General features: G+C 36.6%; 2 protein-coding genes across 6 annotated transcripts; one reads left to right on the forward strand and one right to left on the reverse strand.

Moving 5' to 3' along the window:
• Positions 1-77: 77 nt before the first annotated feature.
• IntS1 (integrator complex subunit 1) lies at positions 78-9,628 on the reverse strand. 4 transcript variants are annotated; one of them, XM_043433671.1, is made up of 14 exons: positions 9,611-9,628; positions 8,258-8,471; positions 7,429-7,904; positions 5,843-7,132; positions 5,547-5,722; positions 5,325-5,477; positions 4,520-5,197; positions 2,549-4,339; positions 2,131-2,448; positions 1,503-1,965; positions 1,282-1,406; positions 881-1,068; positions 515-787; positions 78-419 (listed from the first exon to the last, which is right to left on the reverse strand). In XM_043433671.1, exons 2-14 carry the CDS (start codon positions 8,424-8,426, stop codon positions 304-306), a joined length of 6,216 nt encoding a protein of 2,071 aa, XP_043289606.1. In that variant the 5' UTR covers positions 8,427-8,471; positions 9,611-9,628; the 3' UTR covers positions 78-303. The 4 variants fall into 4 exon arrangements, with proteins under 4 accessions (XP_043289606.1, XP_043289605.1, XP_043289603.1 ...); XM_043433670.1 differs by lacking the exon at positions 9,611-9,628 and adding an exon at positions 9,026-9,194; XM_043433668.1 differs by lacking the exon at positions 9,611-9,628 and adding an exon at positions 8,870-9,194.
• Positions 9,629-9,788: 160 nt separating this feature from the next.
• Positions 9,789-19,299, forward strand: su(f) (cleavage stimulation factor subunit su(f)). 2 transcript variants are annotated; one of them, XM_043433672.1, is made up of 13 exons: positions 9,789-9,928; positions 10,103-10,169; positions 10,679-10,870; positions 11,767-11,799; positions 13,626-13,723; positions 15,000-15,153; positions 15,321-15,554; positions 16,042-16,425; positions 16,806-17,052; positions 17,146-17,215; positions 17,300-17,655; positions 17,783-17,941; positions 18,270-19,299. In XM_043433672.1, the coding sequence occupies exons 2-13, from the start codon at positions 10,146-10,148 to the stop codon at positions 18,482-18,484; spliced, it is 2,166 nt and encodes a 721-aa protein (XP_043289607.1). In that variant the 5' UTR covers positions 9,789-9,928; positions 10,103-10,145; the 3' UTR covers positions 18,485-19,299. The 2 variants fall into 2 exon arrangements, with proteins under 2 accessions (XP_043289607.1, XP_043289608.1); XM_043433673.1 differs by having other exon boundaries at positions 9,857-10,169; positions 17,783-17,917.

A 19,299-nucleotide genomic window follows, 5' to 3' on the forward strand; every position in this document is an offset into this window, starting at 1 on the left:
GAAGTAATGATTGTCTAAACGATAGAGTTCAATCAATTTATAATTGAGGGGAAAAAATGAACCTCGTATGTGCTATGTGAGATTAGCACAAATAATACTTTTATTTGTAATAAACTTTGTCCAAATGTTGGTGACCTAAATCTCAGGATACCAGATATGAACGTAATGTCATTAAAAATAGTTTCATAACCGTACAAAAATGACTTATCGTTTTGCAACGTTAATTCTTCCGCCATTTCAATCTTCACTTTTTACAAAACAGAAAACAAATAGATATCTCGTCAAAACGAGTATATAAACTTTTCAGCAACCTTGTTGCATATTTAACAACGCAATACTTTTGTTTATATGTGTAATTGTGTTTACGTTTGAGTTAACGCCCAACTCGAAAACTTTTTGCATTAGTGGCAACGCGTGTTCTGAAATGAAAATAAAAAATGGGATTAATACCAATGAAATAAAAATTTGTCGTCATATTGTGTTTTTGGACATAACAAGACGGAAGAAATCTCACCTTGCATGCAAAGTAATATTTCGGGTAGTCGATCCAATGCAGACATTAACACGTCTGATCTCGGGCTGTCCAAGCAGCGCTGGAAAGCAGACAAAATATTCAAATTTGGTGCAGGTCGATACTTGAGTGCCCTCGCAAGGAGACTGTGCGCCAGACTTCTTATATTTCCTTGTGGCGATACAAGCAATTCAGCTATACTGTCCACGACAAACTCTAGCACCGATGGTTTCCGCGAAGAAAGATGGTCAATTTCCTGTAAAGCTGTGTACACATCTGAAACATTTTTTCAATATCAGATGAACAATATCCAGAGAAGTCGAAAGTCAAATGATGTTTTTAAAAGTTTATTAAATCCGCAGTACGCACCGTCGCCTTGAATCTTGCTGAGAGTTGTAATCAACGACGGCCAATGTGATGGAAATCCTGGTTCTACAGGTGCGACAGGTGCACCCGTAACAAATATTTCCTCACCATTGTTGCCCTCTCTGGGGCCTGGTATACTCGCGACCAGAGCCCGTAGGTTCGGTAAGCCGGGATAGAGAGCCTGTATCTCGCTAAAAGAAAATATTGAGAAACATAAAATTCATTGTAAAAAATCAAATTGAATTTTTAAATGCTCGACGAAGCATCTCGTAAAAGTTCTCGTGGACTTCACACTCATTTTTCAACTGCTTCGATACGACTACAGTTTATTTCGCTTTGCACAAGCGTAGTAAGTCTCTAGCTAGAAATACAATTCATTTCTGTATATATTTTCTAAATCGTACCGGAGGACGTGAACATTTTTGTGTAAATATTTCAATGCCGGTTGAGCGTCGTGAGCTACGTAAGCTTGCAACAATGTGATAAATCTGTTCAACAAGGGCGTCAATTCCTTGCCCGGAGAATAATTCTGAAAGAAGAATAAAAATTTCACATATACATACACGATGAAATTAAAATGAGAAGCTTCGGTAAGGTAAAAAAATTTATTTCGATGAGGGCTTACCTGGAAACATTGGAAGTAATTTGCCAGTGTATCCTCAAGAGCGGGCCTGTGTTCCTCATTGAACAAATGAGGCTGCAAAAGTTCCAATAATCCTAGTACTTGAATAAACAAATTCAAATGATGGCCCGAACGAAAGTCGCAAAAATCAAAGTACGAACGACCGGTGAGCGATGACGCAAGCATCGGAAGTTGTCGTAGTACCAATATTGGATGCACAGCGGCCATTTTTCGAGCGCAAAGCTCAAAATCCTGCGACTTGCTAATCCATGATTTCTGACGAGGAGTTGCCGTTAGAGCCGTTAAAAGAGCGTGACTCATGCAATCGAGTGTCGAGCCCGTCCACTCAGTGATCCTGGCATTGCCGACAAATTTTTTCGTCTCCGAACGGTCGAGGTAACATATGACTTTCGGAATCTTCATATAAAGCTTTAATAAAAATTGATGAGCCATGTCAGACCGTGAGCTGAAAACGAACAATGTGTCAATATAGTACTTTTTCATAGTACTTCGTATTAAAAAACATCAGAAGTATGAATTCCCCATTGAAAGATACAAGCCAATGTGTTGCACGTCCTTGGCATTCTTTTCTTATGCTTAGGAAATTTTCGAAATTCGAACAGTAACTCACTCATTATCATTGTTTGACATTCTTTCAATGAGATACTCGACCACGCTAGCAGTCCTGTTTTCTTCAGTGGAGATGCAATGTAGCAGTAAGTCCAATCGCGTTTCCATTTGAGTAAGAGCCGAGTTTCTGCCCTGTCGTTCGTTCACGATAGTTGCCTCGTCAACGACGTAAGCAACAAGTACGAGAAGTTGCTTTTCCGATAAGAGCAAAATATTTTCCGGAACGTAATGTTTCGGTGTAAATTTGTCACGCCCTTGCCAGAGTTTAGGGTTGCACGTTAAGGCCCAAAGAAAATCAAGAACGGCGGTAGGATCAAAACTGTAATGAAAAAAGCAAGAAATTTTTTAAAACTCGAAGCAAAATGAAAGAGAAACAAGGTGGACTGTCATCCAACGTTATAACAAGCTAATCGATTTACCCATCATCACATTTTTCCAACAAATGTCCAACACATTTGTGTAGCGTTGCCCAGCTAGCTCTGTGGGTCAGCAGTGTGAGCAAGTACGGTCTGCAGGCGTGCGAGTTGACAATACTATCATCGATTTTGACATGTACTTTTGTTTTACCAAATAATAACGTCATCTGTAGATTGGGGCATGTACCGATGAGTTCAGGCTCGATGGAAGCGAGCCAGTCGATGAGTAAACCAGTCCGTGGTTTTACAACACCCTCGTTACTGTCGGAGACGAGAAGTTTAGCCATGGCCTCGACAAGTGCATCATTTCTTTGTTGTTTGAGACAAATATCGAGCAACATTCTCCCGACGCCCTCAAGATTCAAGGGATCGGTATTTTCGAGAATTGTGCTGGGTTCACGATTTTGTGTAAACGCAACGAGCTCTTTGCGTCTAGGGGCGTTACTCAAATGTAAATTCGCGAAATCCCGAAGTATCGATAATACTGGAGCATTGACATCGCCAATGAGGGAAATAAGATTAAGGCACATATTGCGTCCCAGCTCGACGACTTGTTTCGAGGTTGTTGGCTTTTTCAACGGTAACAAAATGACTCTCATGAGTGTACACGAAAATTGTGGCATATGAACAAGAGAGTCACGAAACTGTTTGACTTGCATGGAACTAAGAACGCTGCAAATGTGTTGTATTGCGAGTACAACGGCGCCGCTTTCTTTCGATGATTTTTGCAAATCTTTGGCGAGTGTTTTGTGCAAGCGACGATAAGCATCAATCTTCAAATTCATCGTAATGTTCTCGATAAAAAGACGATTAATGAGATGTGGAACTTCCGTTTTGACAGAGCACTGAATGACCGATTGTTTTTGTACCGTTGCACTCGGCGGCAGTGGTTCTTGAAGATTGAGCGTTTCTGGAATATTCTCATCGGGCAACTGTGGCTCGAGAAGCTGTAGGACGTTGACGAATACCAAACCACCTGTGGCACCTCTTCTATGCTGAACTTTAACGAGTTGCGCCATATAAATCTTGTCAAGAACAGCACCCCCGACTGAGCCTGGATCTATTTGCACCGCTATATCAAGGGTGTGCAATAATTTGCTCATCGATAAAACGGGGATACCGAAACTCTGTATAAATAATACCAACTGTTGGGGCTCAAGATCTTTGAGCGCGGCGTCAACGAGACGGGGTACGTTGCTCCGTATCATTCGTAATTTTAGCCAATCCGGTATGAGGAGTGCTTCTTCGCTCGTATCAACGAGGAACGCTTTCGGTGGCTCAGCATTTTCCGGAAACCACGTTGACAGTAATTTCATGAATAATCCTTCGTCGTCTGACACGTCATAAGTCAGCAGTATTATCATTGCATGAACTACGAGTATATGCATCGTGCACTCTTCACCGGTACTCCATTGAACCAATATTTGATCTTGACTCTCCGACCAAGTATAACCTTCGCCCCGGGGTGCACGTGCTTTTTCCAAATAATTGCAAAATATCCTCTTAAAAGCGTTCAAGGTCTGACGAGCTTGAGGACAATCGTTGTCTGGCTCGGGTAATATAGCTGCTGTTATCGTACTTCGTTCAACTACCAATTGTGATATTTCATTGGCTAAATCTGTTAATTCCGGTAGATCATCGTGCTGGGTGTGCTCAGCGAGAAAAGCGATGTAACCGCGAACCAAATCGGGACTGTTCTCGACTTGGCAAGCTCCCCGTAACGCAGTAGAAACAAGCGTACGTACCGAGAGAAAGTGCGGTATTGAAGGTAACTTTCTCAGTAACCATACTTCCCTGTAATTAAAAAATTAAAAAAAAGGTATTTTTATCGACATTTCTTAAGATGAATAATGCTCTCAAAATTAGCGATCATTGTTCAAAATGTTATCGCAACCTCTCGATGGTGAGGTACAAATCTTTCCTAAGTGAATGCGTCAATTTATGTATATCAGAATAAAAAACAGGACAACGTACTTTTCACTTTCTCCGTCAACTTCCATGTTTTCATCGTCCAACGGAATAGATTCAAGAACAAGTTTTAAGCCAGCGATAGCTTGAAGTCGACTGCTGCTTTGCTGACTGCTCAATCTTCTTAAAAAGTATTCCAGTACTTCATAAGCGTGCTGTTGATCCTCGTCCGGGTCAGTGAGAAGAGCTTGAAGATGTGCGAGCAATTGTTGTTGTCTCGGTTGTTTGTCAACCGCTTGAGCGGACGTAGAAAGTAAAAATTCGCACAGACATTGAACCGGTAATTGACTCAGCGAACTCTCACTGTTTTGTACGAGGTCGGCGAGCCAGGGCATACTCTGCGAAGAACTTTGTTGCTGTCGTTGAATTATGTCAAGGAGAAAATCGGGTTTTCGAGAACGACAGAGCAAATGGCCGAGACGATGGGAGGAATTTAGACCTTGTAATTGCTCGAGAACGGCGGGAGGAGGTCTTCTCGCTATTCCCGTCGGGTCCATAGTGATCAATTGCGATAGCAATAAACTAGTTTGTTCCGATATTTGCATTCTCGTCGATGCAGCTGCCAGATGAGACTCGTATTCCAATATCTCTTGTTTTTCGAGAGCTTCCACTTGCAATTCTTTAGTTCTTTCCTGTTCGATAACTTCTGGAAGTGCCATCGTCGGCGGTGGATACGAAAAGTGGCTATGAATAAACAAGATAAACAAATTGTCGTATAGTTTTCATCAGTATAAAAAAAATTTACGGGTCGTGTTTTCTTTTTTCCAAACTTTCCCATTGATTTATCATAGTTGCCATTTATTTTACTTACTTCGTTATGCACATCTCCATGAGCGTTCGTAAAATTGGATACCTTGTCCACGCGTGTGCACCAATGGTCGAAGGATTATGTGCTGCCAGAATGAGCAACATTAGCCATCCTTTCCAGTACAAATTTGATATAGCCAATGTTGGGGGAACGTAGCTAGAAAAAAAGGGAAGGCTTAATTGTTTTCTCTACAGTGGATTATTTTTCAAAGGATCAGAAGCTCACCCAGCCGGAATATTTATCGAGCCAGGAGGCTGATAAACGCAAAGATTGAATATGAGCTCAATCAAATCCATCTTGTCTGCTTGAAGAGTTGGAAAAGATTCATTGGAGTTCGCAGCTGCTCTACGGATAAGTTGATCGACTACATCCAGGGTCTCCGAATGCGTTATACCATTTTCCTGAAATTAATTGCCAAAATGGAATTATAGAAAGTTAAAATCTCAGTCTATTCGGAAGGTATTACTTTGAAAGGAAGGATCGCGAGTTCTAAAGAGGGGTTCAAAAGGTAGAAAATTTACCTTCGAAAACCCTATGAGAAGTAGTCGCAGCAGTGTCGTCTGGAGAAGAGGAACTTCGGTGATTTGACGGAAGTAAAAAGCTCTATCACATTCTGCGGGCCAATTGTCGATTTTGTAATACTGTTCGGGCAGTTCGAGGAGCATAATTTTGTGTAAAGCATGAAGAAGCTCGTTGCGTCCGACACCGTAAATTTGGAAAGAGGATGTTTGTAGCCAAGAGATAGCTTCGTACTGTACGATGGAGACTAACTCTTGAAATTGATGCAAAACTTCGATATCTTTTTTGTCACCGCGTTGTATTAAATTGACAGCTTCTTTGACTTGCGGACTTATACCAAGAAACATGCAGAGGCAAAGTAAATCAACGACCGCCATGAAAACCCGTTCTTTGAACTCATAACCGATCAACTGTTGCGAAATTTCTGGTCGTTCGGCCATCAACGTTCTTGCCATGGTGACGAGACTTATGTCGTGACGACAGACGCGTACAATCTCACGTAAAAGTGCTCTTAAAGGACGTAAATAATCCTCCCGATTCATCAGTAAATCTTGAAATATTTCAGCCAAAAGTTTGGCTGCTTGTTCTGGTGAATTTTGAAACATGACAGCGAGCATTGGCATATTATTTGGATTCCGAGCGTTTGACAATTCATTGTAAATCGTGTGTTTTAATATCGTCGACAAATTCTCCGGGTGTAAACCTATGAGTTCCTTCACACCGTTCAAATACAAATTTATAACAGCTTTTGTCTTCAGTCTTATTTTCACCAATTGACTTATAACTTCAACGTCACGCTGCGTATGCGTCGTACAATTGTAGCATATATAGCACAATAATTCTTGTGCTGGTTTCATCAGTTTTGGATTATGAAGCCACATCTCAAGACGTGGCACAGCGATATTTCTTATCTCCACAAAGCCACAAGCATACGAGATTAAACGTAAAAAATTTCTCGTTATGGACTCTGGTTGACGACGATTCAGTTGCTCCTTTATCGCTTCAAGGACTATATGTTCGATATTTTCGAGACAATTTGCGTAACGCGGGCTCACAGTGAACTCTGATTTATCCTTGTCACCGGGATATTGTATCGTTGATGTGCCTGAATCTTCATCCTCCATTACCGAAGGGCTGTGACAATCGCGAGGCGTCAATACCGATAATTCCGGTTGTATAAGACTTTTCGGCGGATGCCTCGTGTTAAAGCCAGTTAATATATTGTCCGTGAAACCCTTGCACTCTTCGTGATCGACCCAGACTCGTTCGCCAAGCGCGTCCTCGATGTAGAGCTGTAACATCATCCAGATACCAATTCCAAATAAAATGGCACTTGTACCAAGAATTTTTCATCATTTTTTGAGTAACGGTGATACCAAAATGTGTAATCTTTACCTATTTTCCATTTTACTTGAGAATTTAAAAAATCGGATTCATCTCGTTTAAGTTAGAGTCTGACATTCGAGTATTTCTTTTACAGAATTTCATTAAATTATTGTGAAATCATCGAAATTTTTCAATTTTCTAATATCATTTTTTGCACTGAACTAAGTATGGAATTAAATTTCAATTTATACAAAATTTTTACCTTTATGAATATTTCTGGCCAATGTTTCTTCTCATGAAACCCTCTCATCAATAAATTAGCAGCTAATACGGGTACTAGTGGATTTCCCTTGCTTTTAAAGTTATGGGCTTGATCACGTTTCAATAGAGAGGACAAGGCGTGTAATATACAATCATTTGAGAATATAGATGGACGTATTTTGGCTAGATACATTAATCCCATGTAAATTAAGGTATCAGGCTTCCATCGTTGATTTTTAAGAGTTCTTATCGCACCGCATACAACACCGATTACTTTATCACCCTCGTCAGCATCACTGGCTTCGAGCACCATTGGTACTAAATCAAAAGGATCACAATCTAATGCTACAACTTCCCAAGCTTCAGCGCTAGACGTCGGCGGTCGTGGAAGTGGGGTGTGTGTTGCTAGTTTTGGTTTTTTCTGTGGTATCATCGACTGCAAAGATCCTGGTGCAGCTTCCTTTTTACGGTCAGAGCCTAAAATGAACAGAACTCTGTGAAATACTTTGAATAGATTTAATTTTGTATGTATATAACCGAAGAAATAAATACTCTCAAAGCACTGGTTGTATAGAATTTTTTTATTTTCTAAACTAATCACTAAAGAAAATAAACTTGTTGAAAAAAAAGTCCAAAATTGTTAAAAATGATTTCAACATACTGCTAGTCATCCAAAATTCAATTATTCATGATCTTAAACCAGTTTTAATGTTATACATGAAAATATTTTTCAACATCGCCGCATGTTCCTCTGCAGATAAAATTATTTCTTTGATTCAGGATTCACTTGATATTTCTGGCATGTTTAGTATGATAAATAGAAAACTTACTGGAGACCGAAGATGATGAATTTGTTGGTTTGCCATGAATTACACCTGGTCTTTTAGACTCTGAACTTTCACTGCGCGAGTTTTTAGTACCAAGAGCAAATAGATCTGGTGGGTGTTGAGCGATTTTACTTTTCCCACCTCTGCCTATACTGGCTTTGCCTCGATCCATTTTTGATTGTTTATGTCAATGAAGATTCTAATGCATTGGTTTCAGCTAAATCAAGGAAGCATTTGAATGTAATGAAAAATACAACATGAATTTTAATTGAAAATGTAAAAAGTCATTATTTGATTCAACATTAATTTATTCAAAACATTTCTCGAATGCAATTTCAGAGACTCAACAGAAATGTCAAATAATTTGAATGCTCAAAAATATTGAATATAATTGGAACTGCATCATTTAATCTATTAATGATCTTTTAAATGAATATAAAACACTGAAACTACGGATTGTGCATTATATTTTTTGAAATAATATAATTAATATTCAAATGACCACAATCAAGTATAGTATTCTGATAAAATATTAAATTACATGTGAAATGATAAACATTAAACTGTCGTTTATTCTGGCTTAACCTCTAAAAACAAATGTAAACACTGACGTACAAACAAGTGCAGTGTGTTCAATTTCGTACGCTAACTATACGGTTATCACATAGATAGAACCAACTTTGACATAATAGCTACTTTTAAAGTCGCACAGATTTGCATATGCTACGTTTCGTACAGACGAAATATTCTTATTAATTTGCGACCACGGACCACGGCAAAACTTGTATTGGGAATTTTTCACAAAAGCTGATGATGTTCCCGCGTCCACGATCTAACAGTGACTGATCAGTCTAGTCTGATCACTGATCGGAGTTGATGGTTGATGTTCAATTTCGTTTTGAGTCCTTCTTTTTCTTGTTTGGCTAAACGCTAAACTCACTCACGTTCCTATCTCGTATATATAAGGGGACTGCCACTGCGGTATAAGCAATTTCCGCCCAATGTTTGTAGTTGAGTTCGAAACCTCGGTGAACTTGGCGATTGATTTTAGATATGACTTTTTTTGAGTTTTAATGTTTTTTTTTTTAATGTCGACGATTGTCCGACCAAAATTCAACGCTTCTTGGAAATTAGTTTGATAAAAAAATTAAAAATAAAAATTCGTATGAAGATTTATTTGTTACACTGAAATTTTAAGGATAAAACATGTTTGTACTAAAAATACCCATTTTTCAGAAAAATAAAATAAATCGTTTTGTGTAAGGTCAGCCTAACGTACATAACGTGTATTATTAATTAATTTACAAATTAATGAATGCGTTTGATTTATTAAATTTATTGTACGAACAAACTCACTATTTTTCTGATTTTTCTGATAATCGTTAAAATTGTTGCTCATCATGTTCGTATTTTGGGCACACTTCTCCCGGAAGAGGTATTTTTCTAAAAAGAGATGTATATAGACATCCGAACCGATATCTCAAAATTGAAAAAAAAATTGGCTATCTTCAGAGGGATTCTTGTTTTTTGATGACAAATTTAAGTCATGTATGATAGTTAGATGTCGTATCGTTCCGGGTGATAAGCTTTTGACTGAACTCACGTCTCCCGTGGAACTAGTCACAAGTGCAAAAAGGAGATCAAAATTAGAAGACTCGACTTGAACTCGAGACTGTGAGCATTTCGCCGCGTCAGAATACAATTTTTTAGTTACTTATTAACTTATCCTTGGACTTTCTGTTACTTTCGGGGCTGCCTCGCTGAAACACAATAATTTATTATTATATCCGTTAAATGCATTGCGTGTCCGAGTGTTGAACGATTTAAAAAAGCTTAGCGTTTTTTTAGAGTACTCCAGAGAGAAAGAGAGAAAGAGGGGAGCGAACGAGCAATGACGGACGAGAAGACTGATTTCGTAAGTACATCACATAGCCGAATAAAAAATGGCTCTACCTATAATTTCATAACCTTAAAAATTCTCGAGTCCTTGTCAATAATGCTTAGAAAAATAAAATTCATTCTTATTAAGACCTTTGTACAATCTATAAAAATACTACTGGACGTTTTATTCGAAGAGGCTTGATATGTTAAAAAAAATGTCCGTCTTTCATCAGATAAAAAAGTGTCATCACCCTTGTTTTTTTTTTTAAAATCAAGTATGTCCGAGAAAGACGTGTATTCCCTTGGTATAAATTCATGCAATTGATAGATCAATCGTCAAATCCGAATTTTTGATGGCCAATGTATTCGAAATTTTTGAGAATCTTTAGAAATTTATTAATTTATTGTCTATGCGAATATATAATCACCAAATTTAATGTAATTGAAATTTTTACAATGATTAATAACTCAGTTCCAGTAATAAATTTTAAGACACATTCTGGATTTTTCTTTGTTTGTGTTTCTTCGAATCGCTTCTAACAGGATTGGGGTAATGAGAAGCTGCAGCGGGCTCAAAAAACTGTCAACGAGTCACCATACGACCTTGAAGCATGGAGTATACTTATCAGGGAAGCACAAAACAGACCCATACCCGAAGTACGCCCGATGTTTGAAAAACTCATCACTGCTTTTCCATCTGCCGGCCGCTACTGGAAAATTTACATTGAACAAGAGGTAAAATAATAAAAAAACGTATTTTTGAAGCTTGTCTAAAAAGCTACTTCATAAGAATGGAATTTTTATGTAAAATAATGCAAATGAATAACATTTAATACTGAATGTAACATAGAATATTAATCCAGAATAGTAAATCATCTAATTCAATTTTATTTCGTTAATGATCAAGACATTATTGGAAAAATCTTGTAACATTTGAACAAGTATTCTCTTCAATTACTCAATATTTGAAAATCAAAACGATGCTGACGTTAGATTATATTGTTTTCATTCATTCATTTATTCATGTAATGTTTATACGCAGTTAGAAAGTAATGAAAACGTGTGTATTTGCACTATTTTGTAACATCAGCCACAGAAAATTATGTCAATTGGCATTTGCTTTCATCTGCTCTCAACTGTCATTCGCAACACATTGGAAAAAATCTATTTTCTTGTAGGATATTACATTTATTGATATGTAATAGCAAAATAACTCCAAAATTATCAAAAAATCATTGGAATAAAATGTTCACTCATCAAAAGTTGATTTTCTGCAGTGTATGAAGTATTTTTGTCAGCAGTTTGTAAACATTTGAATTTTTATAGTATTTAAATGTGTCTTGTAGCTTTTGTTGGAGGCAATCAATTTTCTAAAAAACTATGTTCATCCCTTCATCTATAACGAAAATTGTTCTTTGTTCATTAAAATGCTGATTATTTTGAAAAAATTTGCAAAAACAAAAATAATGATTGGATAAAAAACAAATAGAATAAAACAGAGATCGATAGTTGAAAATGATCTTTTTAAAATGAAAGTTATTATTGAAAATATTAATGATTTGATGATAGGAACAATAAGAATGAAATGAAAAAAAAAAAATTTAATAAATTTGTGAACTTGTTTGTTGCAGATGAAAATGCGCAACTTTGAGAAGGTCGAAAAGGTATGTCAATCAAAATCGTTACTATTGCCAACTTGAATCGGAACGATTCGTGCGTTGGTAATTAAATATGTATTTTTTTTATATGTATCGTTCTCTACGGTTGTTCAATTAGAAAGCAAGAAAAAAAAATTGAAATACCAAAAAGAGGGAGGGAAATATCAAACAGTAAAAGAAATAGAAAAAATGCAACTAATTTGTTGATTATCGAAAATTTTGAGTTTGTAACAGTCCTCGCGAATGTGTTTCATTAATAAATTAACGAGCTATTTTGACTGAACAACAGGATTGATTGATCAATAGAGAATATTCAATGTTTAGCTCTATGTAAACAGAAAGAAATATCGTCGATTTGATGAATGCTATTTTATGATACTATGGTCGAAAAATTAAAAAAAAGAAAAAAAACAACCATAAATGAAACCGAAGAAAACCAAATACTTGTGATTCTCAGCACTTTACATATTATGTGAGGTGAATAAAAAAGATATGATGTTTCACCAAAGGCCACTTATTTCATTGTTTAATTATTATTACGTCAACGCATTTGGGAGGTTGCTTTCTTTGGTCCGTCGCTAAAATTCTTTCTTTCTCAGCTCTTTTTGTCGTTGGACAAAGAAAAGTAATTTAGAGAAAAATGAAAGAAAAGGTAGAATAACGAAACCACAGAAGACAACTTTCTGAATGGCAACAGCCTTGTATTCCTTCCTGCAACACTGCGGTTTGTTGCGTTTCGTCGGGAAATCGCTTATCGGAGACACAAATAAAAAAAAAGAACCAGAAAAAATGGAACTAAAACTTCTCTCTACTCGATCATAGCAAATCTTTCTTTCCGTTGTGATTCTACAAGCCGGATTTCTTTATTTCGCAACATCCTTCTCCTGGATGCGTTCATTTGAGGAATACTGAATGTGCCTCAAACACACGCTGGGTTACTTCAAGAGGTGACACAAAGTAATGGATTTTGAAAATACTGCGAAACAGTATTACTTTTTTCTCATCGATGTTAAAATGTGGTTTTTCATTGTCGAACCAATAACTCTAATTTTTTCAACAACGAATGAAGAAAACAAAAACATTCGAATCGCATTGCTTTGTGCTGCCTCATATGGTCTTAATTTTAAAAATGTTTTTCGGGATCGATTATTCGTTGATCCCGCACAGGTTTCCATTTATATATGTCCACTTCGCAAACCCCGCTCTCTCCCTCCGTTGCTCCCCACTTGTAGTTGAAATAAATAAACCTATTTACTCCGTGGGGCTTTCGATTACGTTACGAATTATTCTCCTAATAAAAAAACAGATTTTTACAAATAAAAAAAGAAACATTTTAGTCGTGGTTATATTTTGTGTTTGCTGCAAATAAATCATTACAGCAATTAAAATGCATTGTTGCATTCATTATTTATCCCGTGTTTGACTTCACCATCCGAAAGAGGAAAAGAAAGAGACAGAGCGAAATAATGTTATAGGAAGGAATTTGAAAAACGATTATGTAAATAATAAAAATATATGGAAATAAGAAAGATAATAAAAACGAAGAAAATGATAAAATATTAGATCTCGTTTGCTTTGGACCTCTTATTCGAATAACCCACGTGTGTTTTTTACATTATATACTCTGTGTCAGAACGAAACTTGCCTTCGGGGGTAAGTAAGGCAGTGGCTCCATTATGTTCCCAATTTTTTCAATTTCGAGCAAATCTCGTTGGCACGAGTTCGTCCGATTTTTAAAAATAAAACATTTTTCTTTCTACTGAGAAACTCTGCGAACGGTTGAGGATTTACGTCATTTGTGCAATCATGTATCTCAATGTTTTATCCGACAGCTTTTCCAAAGGTGCCTCATGAAAATCTTGAATATTGAATTGTGGAAACTGTACCTTTCTTACGTCAAAGAAACTAAGGCCAGTCTTGCAACGTACAAGTAAGTATTCCAATTATTCCAACACTTATTAACATTTCGTGTATGAATTTATGGCTGTTTCTGAAACATTGATACGAAAAAAAAAACAGTGAATGGAGACAACCAAGACTCGGTCGAACTCAATACAAGTCTATGTTTTAATTTTTCTAAATTTATTGCAAATATAGTAATTTTTTAAAAATTCGTCACCTCATCACTACGAACTAATGAAAGCATTCCTGTGCCCACCTTTCACTCGGATACGGCTGAAAAATTGGCCAATAGTTCATTCAATTTTTCTCTCAGCAAGTAGCCAATTTTTATAGTATCATTAAAATGATTAAAATAAAGTGAAGGCCATGGTTGCAACTGCGTCCATTGAGCAGTTGTAATACGGTAGTGGTTCATGCCACAAAAAGTATTAACTTTTGTCAAAATCATGACAATTCGGATATCATTCGCAACAATGTGTCTTGTCGCAATATAATTAAATGAAAATTCGTTGATTTCGTTTTTATCATTGTTTTTTAGACACCTGATATACATATACGAATTCAAAGGTCGCACTATTGGAATGCAACGACTTTTTTGTGTCAGCAACACGTTTTGCTGTAGTGTGTTCGTATCGAGAAAATATTTGAAAATTTTTATTCCTTGATAAAAACTGTACAGTCTCAATCTATGAAACAAGTGGTTTTCAAACAAATTCCCGTAAGGACAAGCAAAAAACATGCTTCCTCGTTACCTATCGAATAAACATTTTTGCTTATTCGTTCATTTAAGAACGCAAAATTTATCAAAGAGAATGTAAAAAATTTCATTTCCTCTTGGACAGCTGATTTTTTTTCAAGTTTACATATCAACGAGCATTCGAAATTTTTTTTGATTTTATTGCAATGACCAGATTCCCAATCACTATATCAATCAATGACATTGTAAACACAAATCTACTAAACGATTTTTTCCAATATTCCCCACATTTGGATCTCATCATTTCTGTATTCTGTTTTAAGTCAGGAGTTTTAAGTCAAAGTGAGGTGAAAAATAATAATTTATCAGTCTTTTTTGGCTGTATTTGGAAAAATAATTTCTCTGTTGATTGGTTGGCTTGAAAAAACATTATTCATCTTTTTTTGTGTTGTGAATCCGCAAAACAGTTTTGAGTGACAGTAAAAAGGAAGAAAGTCGTTGCATTTTATGAATGTCGATTGGCATCACAGCCACACAGGAAAACTCATGTATTCGGAATGTTTATCCTGAGAAAGTACTTAATTACAAATTCATGTTTTATTTTTAGAGAAAAAATGGCGCAGGCTTACGATTTTGCGTTGGACAAAATTGGTATGGACATACATTCGTACAGTATTTGGAACGACTACGTGACGTTTCTCAAGAGTGTCGAGGCCGTGGGTTCTTATGCTGAAAATCAAAAAATAAGCGCCGTACGAAAGGTAAAAAATAGCGAAACTCGATCATTTTTTCAATCATTTCAACATCTTCGAAAATCAAATTCTTCAGTCACCAATATTCATGAAGATGTCATCGCATTTGACTCCAGATATAATTACAGTAAATTAAGATACAGTCTATTGGAATATTTCAAGCAAACGAATTGCAGGTTTATCAACGAGGCGTCATTAATCCGATGATAAACATGGAACAGCTGTGGAAGGATTACATGACTTTCGAACAAAATATCAATCCGATAATAGCAGAAAAAATGGCTATAGAGAGATCGAGAGATTACATGAACGCGAGAAGAGTTGCCAAGGAACTGGAAGCTGTTACGAGAGGACTCAATAGAAGTGCACCTAGCGTACCACCTACGGGACATGCGGAAGAAATCAAACAGGTGAAAAAGATGAATCCTGTTTCTATGATCAATTTGGAGGATTTATGTGAAAAACTCGATTATTTTTTTATGATTTCTTTGTTTTGGCAGATCTCAATACGTGAAAAAATTCATGCTTGCGAATCACAGCAAGGCCAAATTCATTAACAGAACATAAATTCACTTCTTCGGTGTTCAGAGAATTATTATTTTTGTTCTTAACTTTTTCATTTCATTTTCATGAAGATTTTGAAAAATTCAGGCTCTTGATTTGTGATTCCGTTGGATAAATTATTTCTAGAATATCACAACAATATTCCCGTTTATTACAGAGATTTTTATTGTCACAATCAAAAGTCACTTAAACTCCAAAACCAAACAAATTTGTACTGATGTTTCTGGTTTGTTTGGTCATTACGAATTTTTCCACTGTATCAAATTTTTAATTGAAATAACAAATTTGTTCGAAGAAATATTTATTGTAAGAGTTCCTTGTTTCTGTGACTAGGTGGAATTGTGGAAAAAATATATAGCTTGGGAGAGAAGTAATCCTTTGCGAACCGAAGACACGTCTTTGGTAGCACGACGAGTAATGTTTGCAATCGAGCAATGTTTACTTTGCCTTGGTCACCATCCAGCAGTTTGGCATCAGGCTGCACATTTTCTCGAGTTGAGTTCGAAAATTTTGACGGAAAAAGGAGACGTTAACGCGGCGAAAAATTTGAGCGACGAGGCGGGTACGATGTTCGAAAGAGCGACTAACACATTGCTATCAAAAAATATGTTACTCTATTTTGCACACGCCGATTTCGAGGAAGGACGTGTCAAGTACGAGAAAGTTCATCAAATATATCAAAAATTTCTTGATATCCCTGACATCGATCCGACGCTGGTTCGTAAGCCGTTTCTTCCTTGTGTTTTCTTCCCTAAAACACCGACTGATGGTAACAGAAACTGTAATCAATTCAAAATCAGTCGGAAAGTTATCTGAATTTTGTTGATTTGAAAGAAACAATACAAAAAATGTAGTTTTATAGACCACAATTCGAATATAAAAATATTCCTATATAAATAGAAAAACCTACGAATAAAAGTCATGAGGAATCGTCTATGTTCAATTAAGATTTTTATTCGATTCTGTGAATTGGCTCAATTTTTTAAAGCTCCAAATTAGTTCGTTGAATTTGAATCCAGATATATTCTGTAGTTGAATCTCATTCGTGTTTTCGAGAAGTCCATTCTCATTTTCTACGAGCCTTCTCATTTTTGCAGGCATATGTTCAGTATATGAAATTTGCAAGACGCGCAGAGGGAATAAAATCAGCGAGGACCGTTTTCAAAAGAGCTCGTGAAGATCAACGTTGTCGTCATCACGTTTATGTCGCAGCTGCGTTGATGGAGTACTACTGTACGAAAGACAAAAACATTGCTTTTCGTATCTTCGAATTGGGCTTGAAAAAATTCGCGGACAACCCCGAATATATTTTGTGTTACATTGATTATTTATCACATTTGAATGGTACGATGAAAAAGAGCATACAATTAAGAAAGAATTAGAAACATTTTCTCGATCGAGACAAATTTCGTACGAAACTAATGAAAATATTTTCAGAGGACAACAACACAAGAGTATTATTCGAGCGTGTTCTATCATCGGGAAGCTTGGAACCGGAAAAATCTGTGTAAGTTTCGTATTTTCAATATTTTCTACTCTTTTTTTTTTATCTGTTATTTAATGATTTATCATTGAATGGAAAAAATTGCAGTGACATTTGGAATCGATTTTTGGAGTTTGAATCGAACATCGGTGACCTCGCAAGTATCGTCAAGGTTGAGAAACGACGGAGTGCAGTTTTGGAAAAGTTGAAGGAGTTCGAAGGAAAAGAAACTGCGCAATTGGTCGACAGATACAAATTCTTAGATCTTTATCCCTGTACGACGATGGAATTAAGGTCTATTGGTTATGTCGAAGTATCTGGTGGCACGAGAAATCCCATCGGCAATATGCCCCGAGTACCCGAAGTTTCGGAAACCAGGACCGTTTTACCTAGGCCAGATCTTTCTCAAATGATTCCTTACAAACCAAAGGTCAATGCTTTGCCCGGTGAACATCCGGTCCCAGGTCAGTTAATGCTGATTTAAAATTGAATATTTTGTTGGGGCATTCATCAATTTGTTCGAATAATATTTTTTCATGAAAATATTCTTGAAATTATAAAAACTAATGATTTCGGTTTACAAAATTGCAGGTGGTTCATTTCCTTTACCACCAACAGCTGCACAATTGTGCACTTTACTGCCCCCACCAGGATGCTTCAGAGGTCCTTTCGTTGCAGTCGATTTGCTTATGGACGTTTTCAGCAGAATTCAATTGCCAGAGCATGGTAGGATTTATCGACAAAATAATTGTATGTTAAAATTTGAAGAGTTCCTCATTTGAGGAACCAAAAAAGCACTGGTCCCCATGATTTTCGTCTTTCGATAAACACTTTGAGAATTTTTGTTTTTAGTTTGTTTTTATTCAATATTTTCTAGATACAATCGTAGAATTTGAGTCTCACGGAAAACTTGCATCTCCCCCGAAAAATTGAAGCTTTATTGGATGAGCTAAGACTTGATTGATTGACCAAGATATTGCTGTGAAAAATAAAAACTTTGAATTCTGCGGACCAGTGTAATTGGAATTTCATTGATTCTTCGAGGTTCTCTAATTTCTTATTTATCAATTACTTTCAGCGCCAATGCCAGTCGCAGACAACGGTTGTGACACAAAATTGTTCGATCTCGCGAAATCGGTGCATTGGATAGTGGACGAAACGAATGACGGTCCGAGCATTGGCTCGAAACGTCGTAGAGGTCGTCTCGGTGGTGAAGACAGTGAAGACGAAGACCTTCCGCCACCTCCTGCGAACGACATTTATCGTCAAAGGCAACAAAAACGTGTCAAGTGAATTCAAAAAACTACTCTGGAAATTCACACGACTTTGAGAGAAAAAAAAACATAAAACAAAGCGAAAAGGAAATAAATGACATAAAAGAAGACAAAAGTGTTCGACAATCCTAGGAGGAAACGAATGGATTGTTTCGAATCTGCGACAAGCGAAAGAGACAAGATTCGCTTACGAACGCTGCTCTGAGATGCGTCCAAATCGGTCATCGAGAATTTTTGAAAATTCGATAATAATCGAATTTTGTAACAACGGAATATTGCCCGTTATGAAAGTGGTATCGAAATTTGAATTGTTGGGTGGTCACGAAAGTTTATTCATCAAATGGGAAGAATTCTTTTCTTCAGCAGATTTAATATTCGATCGAATAAAGTTTGACCAATTTCGATAGATTTTGATGTACCATCGGCTTTCGGGTGAAAGAAAAAAGAAATCAGCTTTATTCCAACTGTACAAATTTCATCGATGTCAATAAGAAAATACACATCAAAGGCTCAGATCGACTTATCGGTAAACTCAGCGAGCGATCCGTGTATGAGGTGCGACCGAATGAATCTATTGAATGAATGTTTAGATTTAACAATCCACATCGATTTTTTTATGTGGTATAATCGATACAATATAAAATATAATAATTGAAAGAACTACGAAATACGAAATATTGCAAGAACGAAGAAATAATGTGTAAATATTTGTCTCGTTTAACAAAGTGCATAATTGTGCGTTCAGATGAATCTATCATGAAACCAGTTAACCATAATACGCACTCTGAATATGCATCATTGAGAAGGGAATAAAACATGAGATATCAAAGAAAA

This window comes from Venturia canescens, chromosome 1 (genome assembly GCF_019457755.1).
Source record: "Venturia canescens isolate UGA chromosome 1, ASM1945775v1, whole genome shotgun sequence".
NCBI lineage: Eukaryota > Metazoa > Arthropoda > Insecta > Hymenoptera > Ichneumonidae > Venturia > Venturia canescens.

Excerpts from the sequence above, each read along its gene's own strand:
- IntS1 (XM_043433671.1), bottom strand. The coding sequence starts at position 8,426 with ATGGATCGAGGCAAAGCCAGTATAGGCAGAGGTGGGAAAAGTAAAATC. Across the intron at positions 4,340-4,519 it reads GTTGACGGAGAAAGTGAAAA|GGAAGTATGGTTACTGAGAA; the intron begins GTACGTTGTCCT and ends TTTTAATTACAG. Across the intron at positions 420-514 it reads AATATTACTTTGCATGCAAG|AACACGCGTTGCCACTAATG; the intron begins GTGAGATTTCTT and ends TTTTCATTTCAG.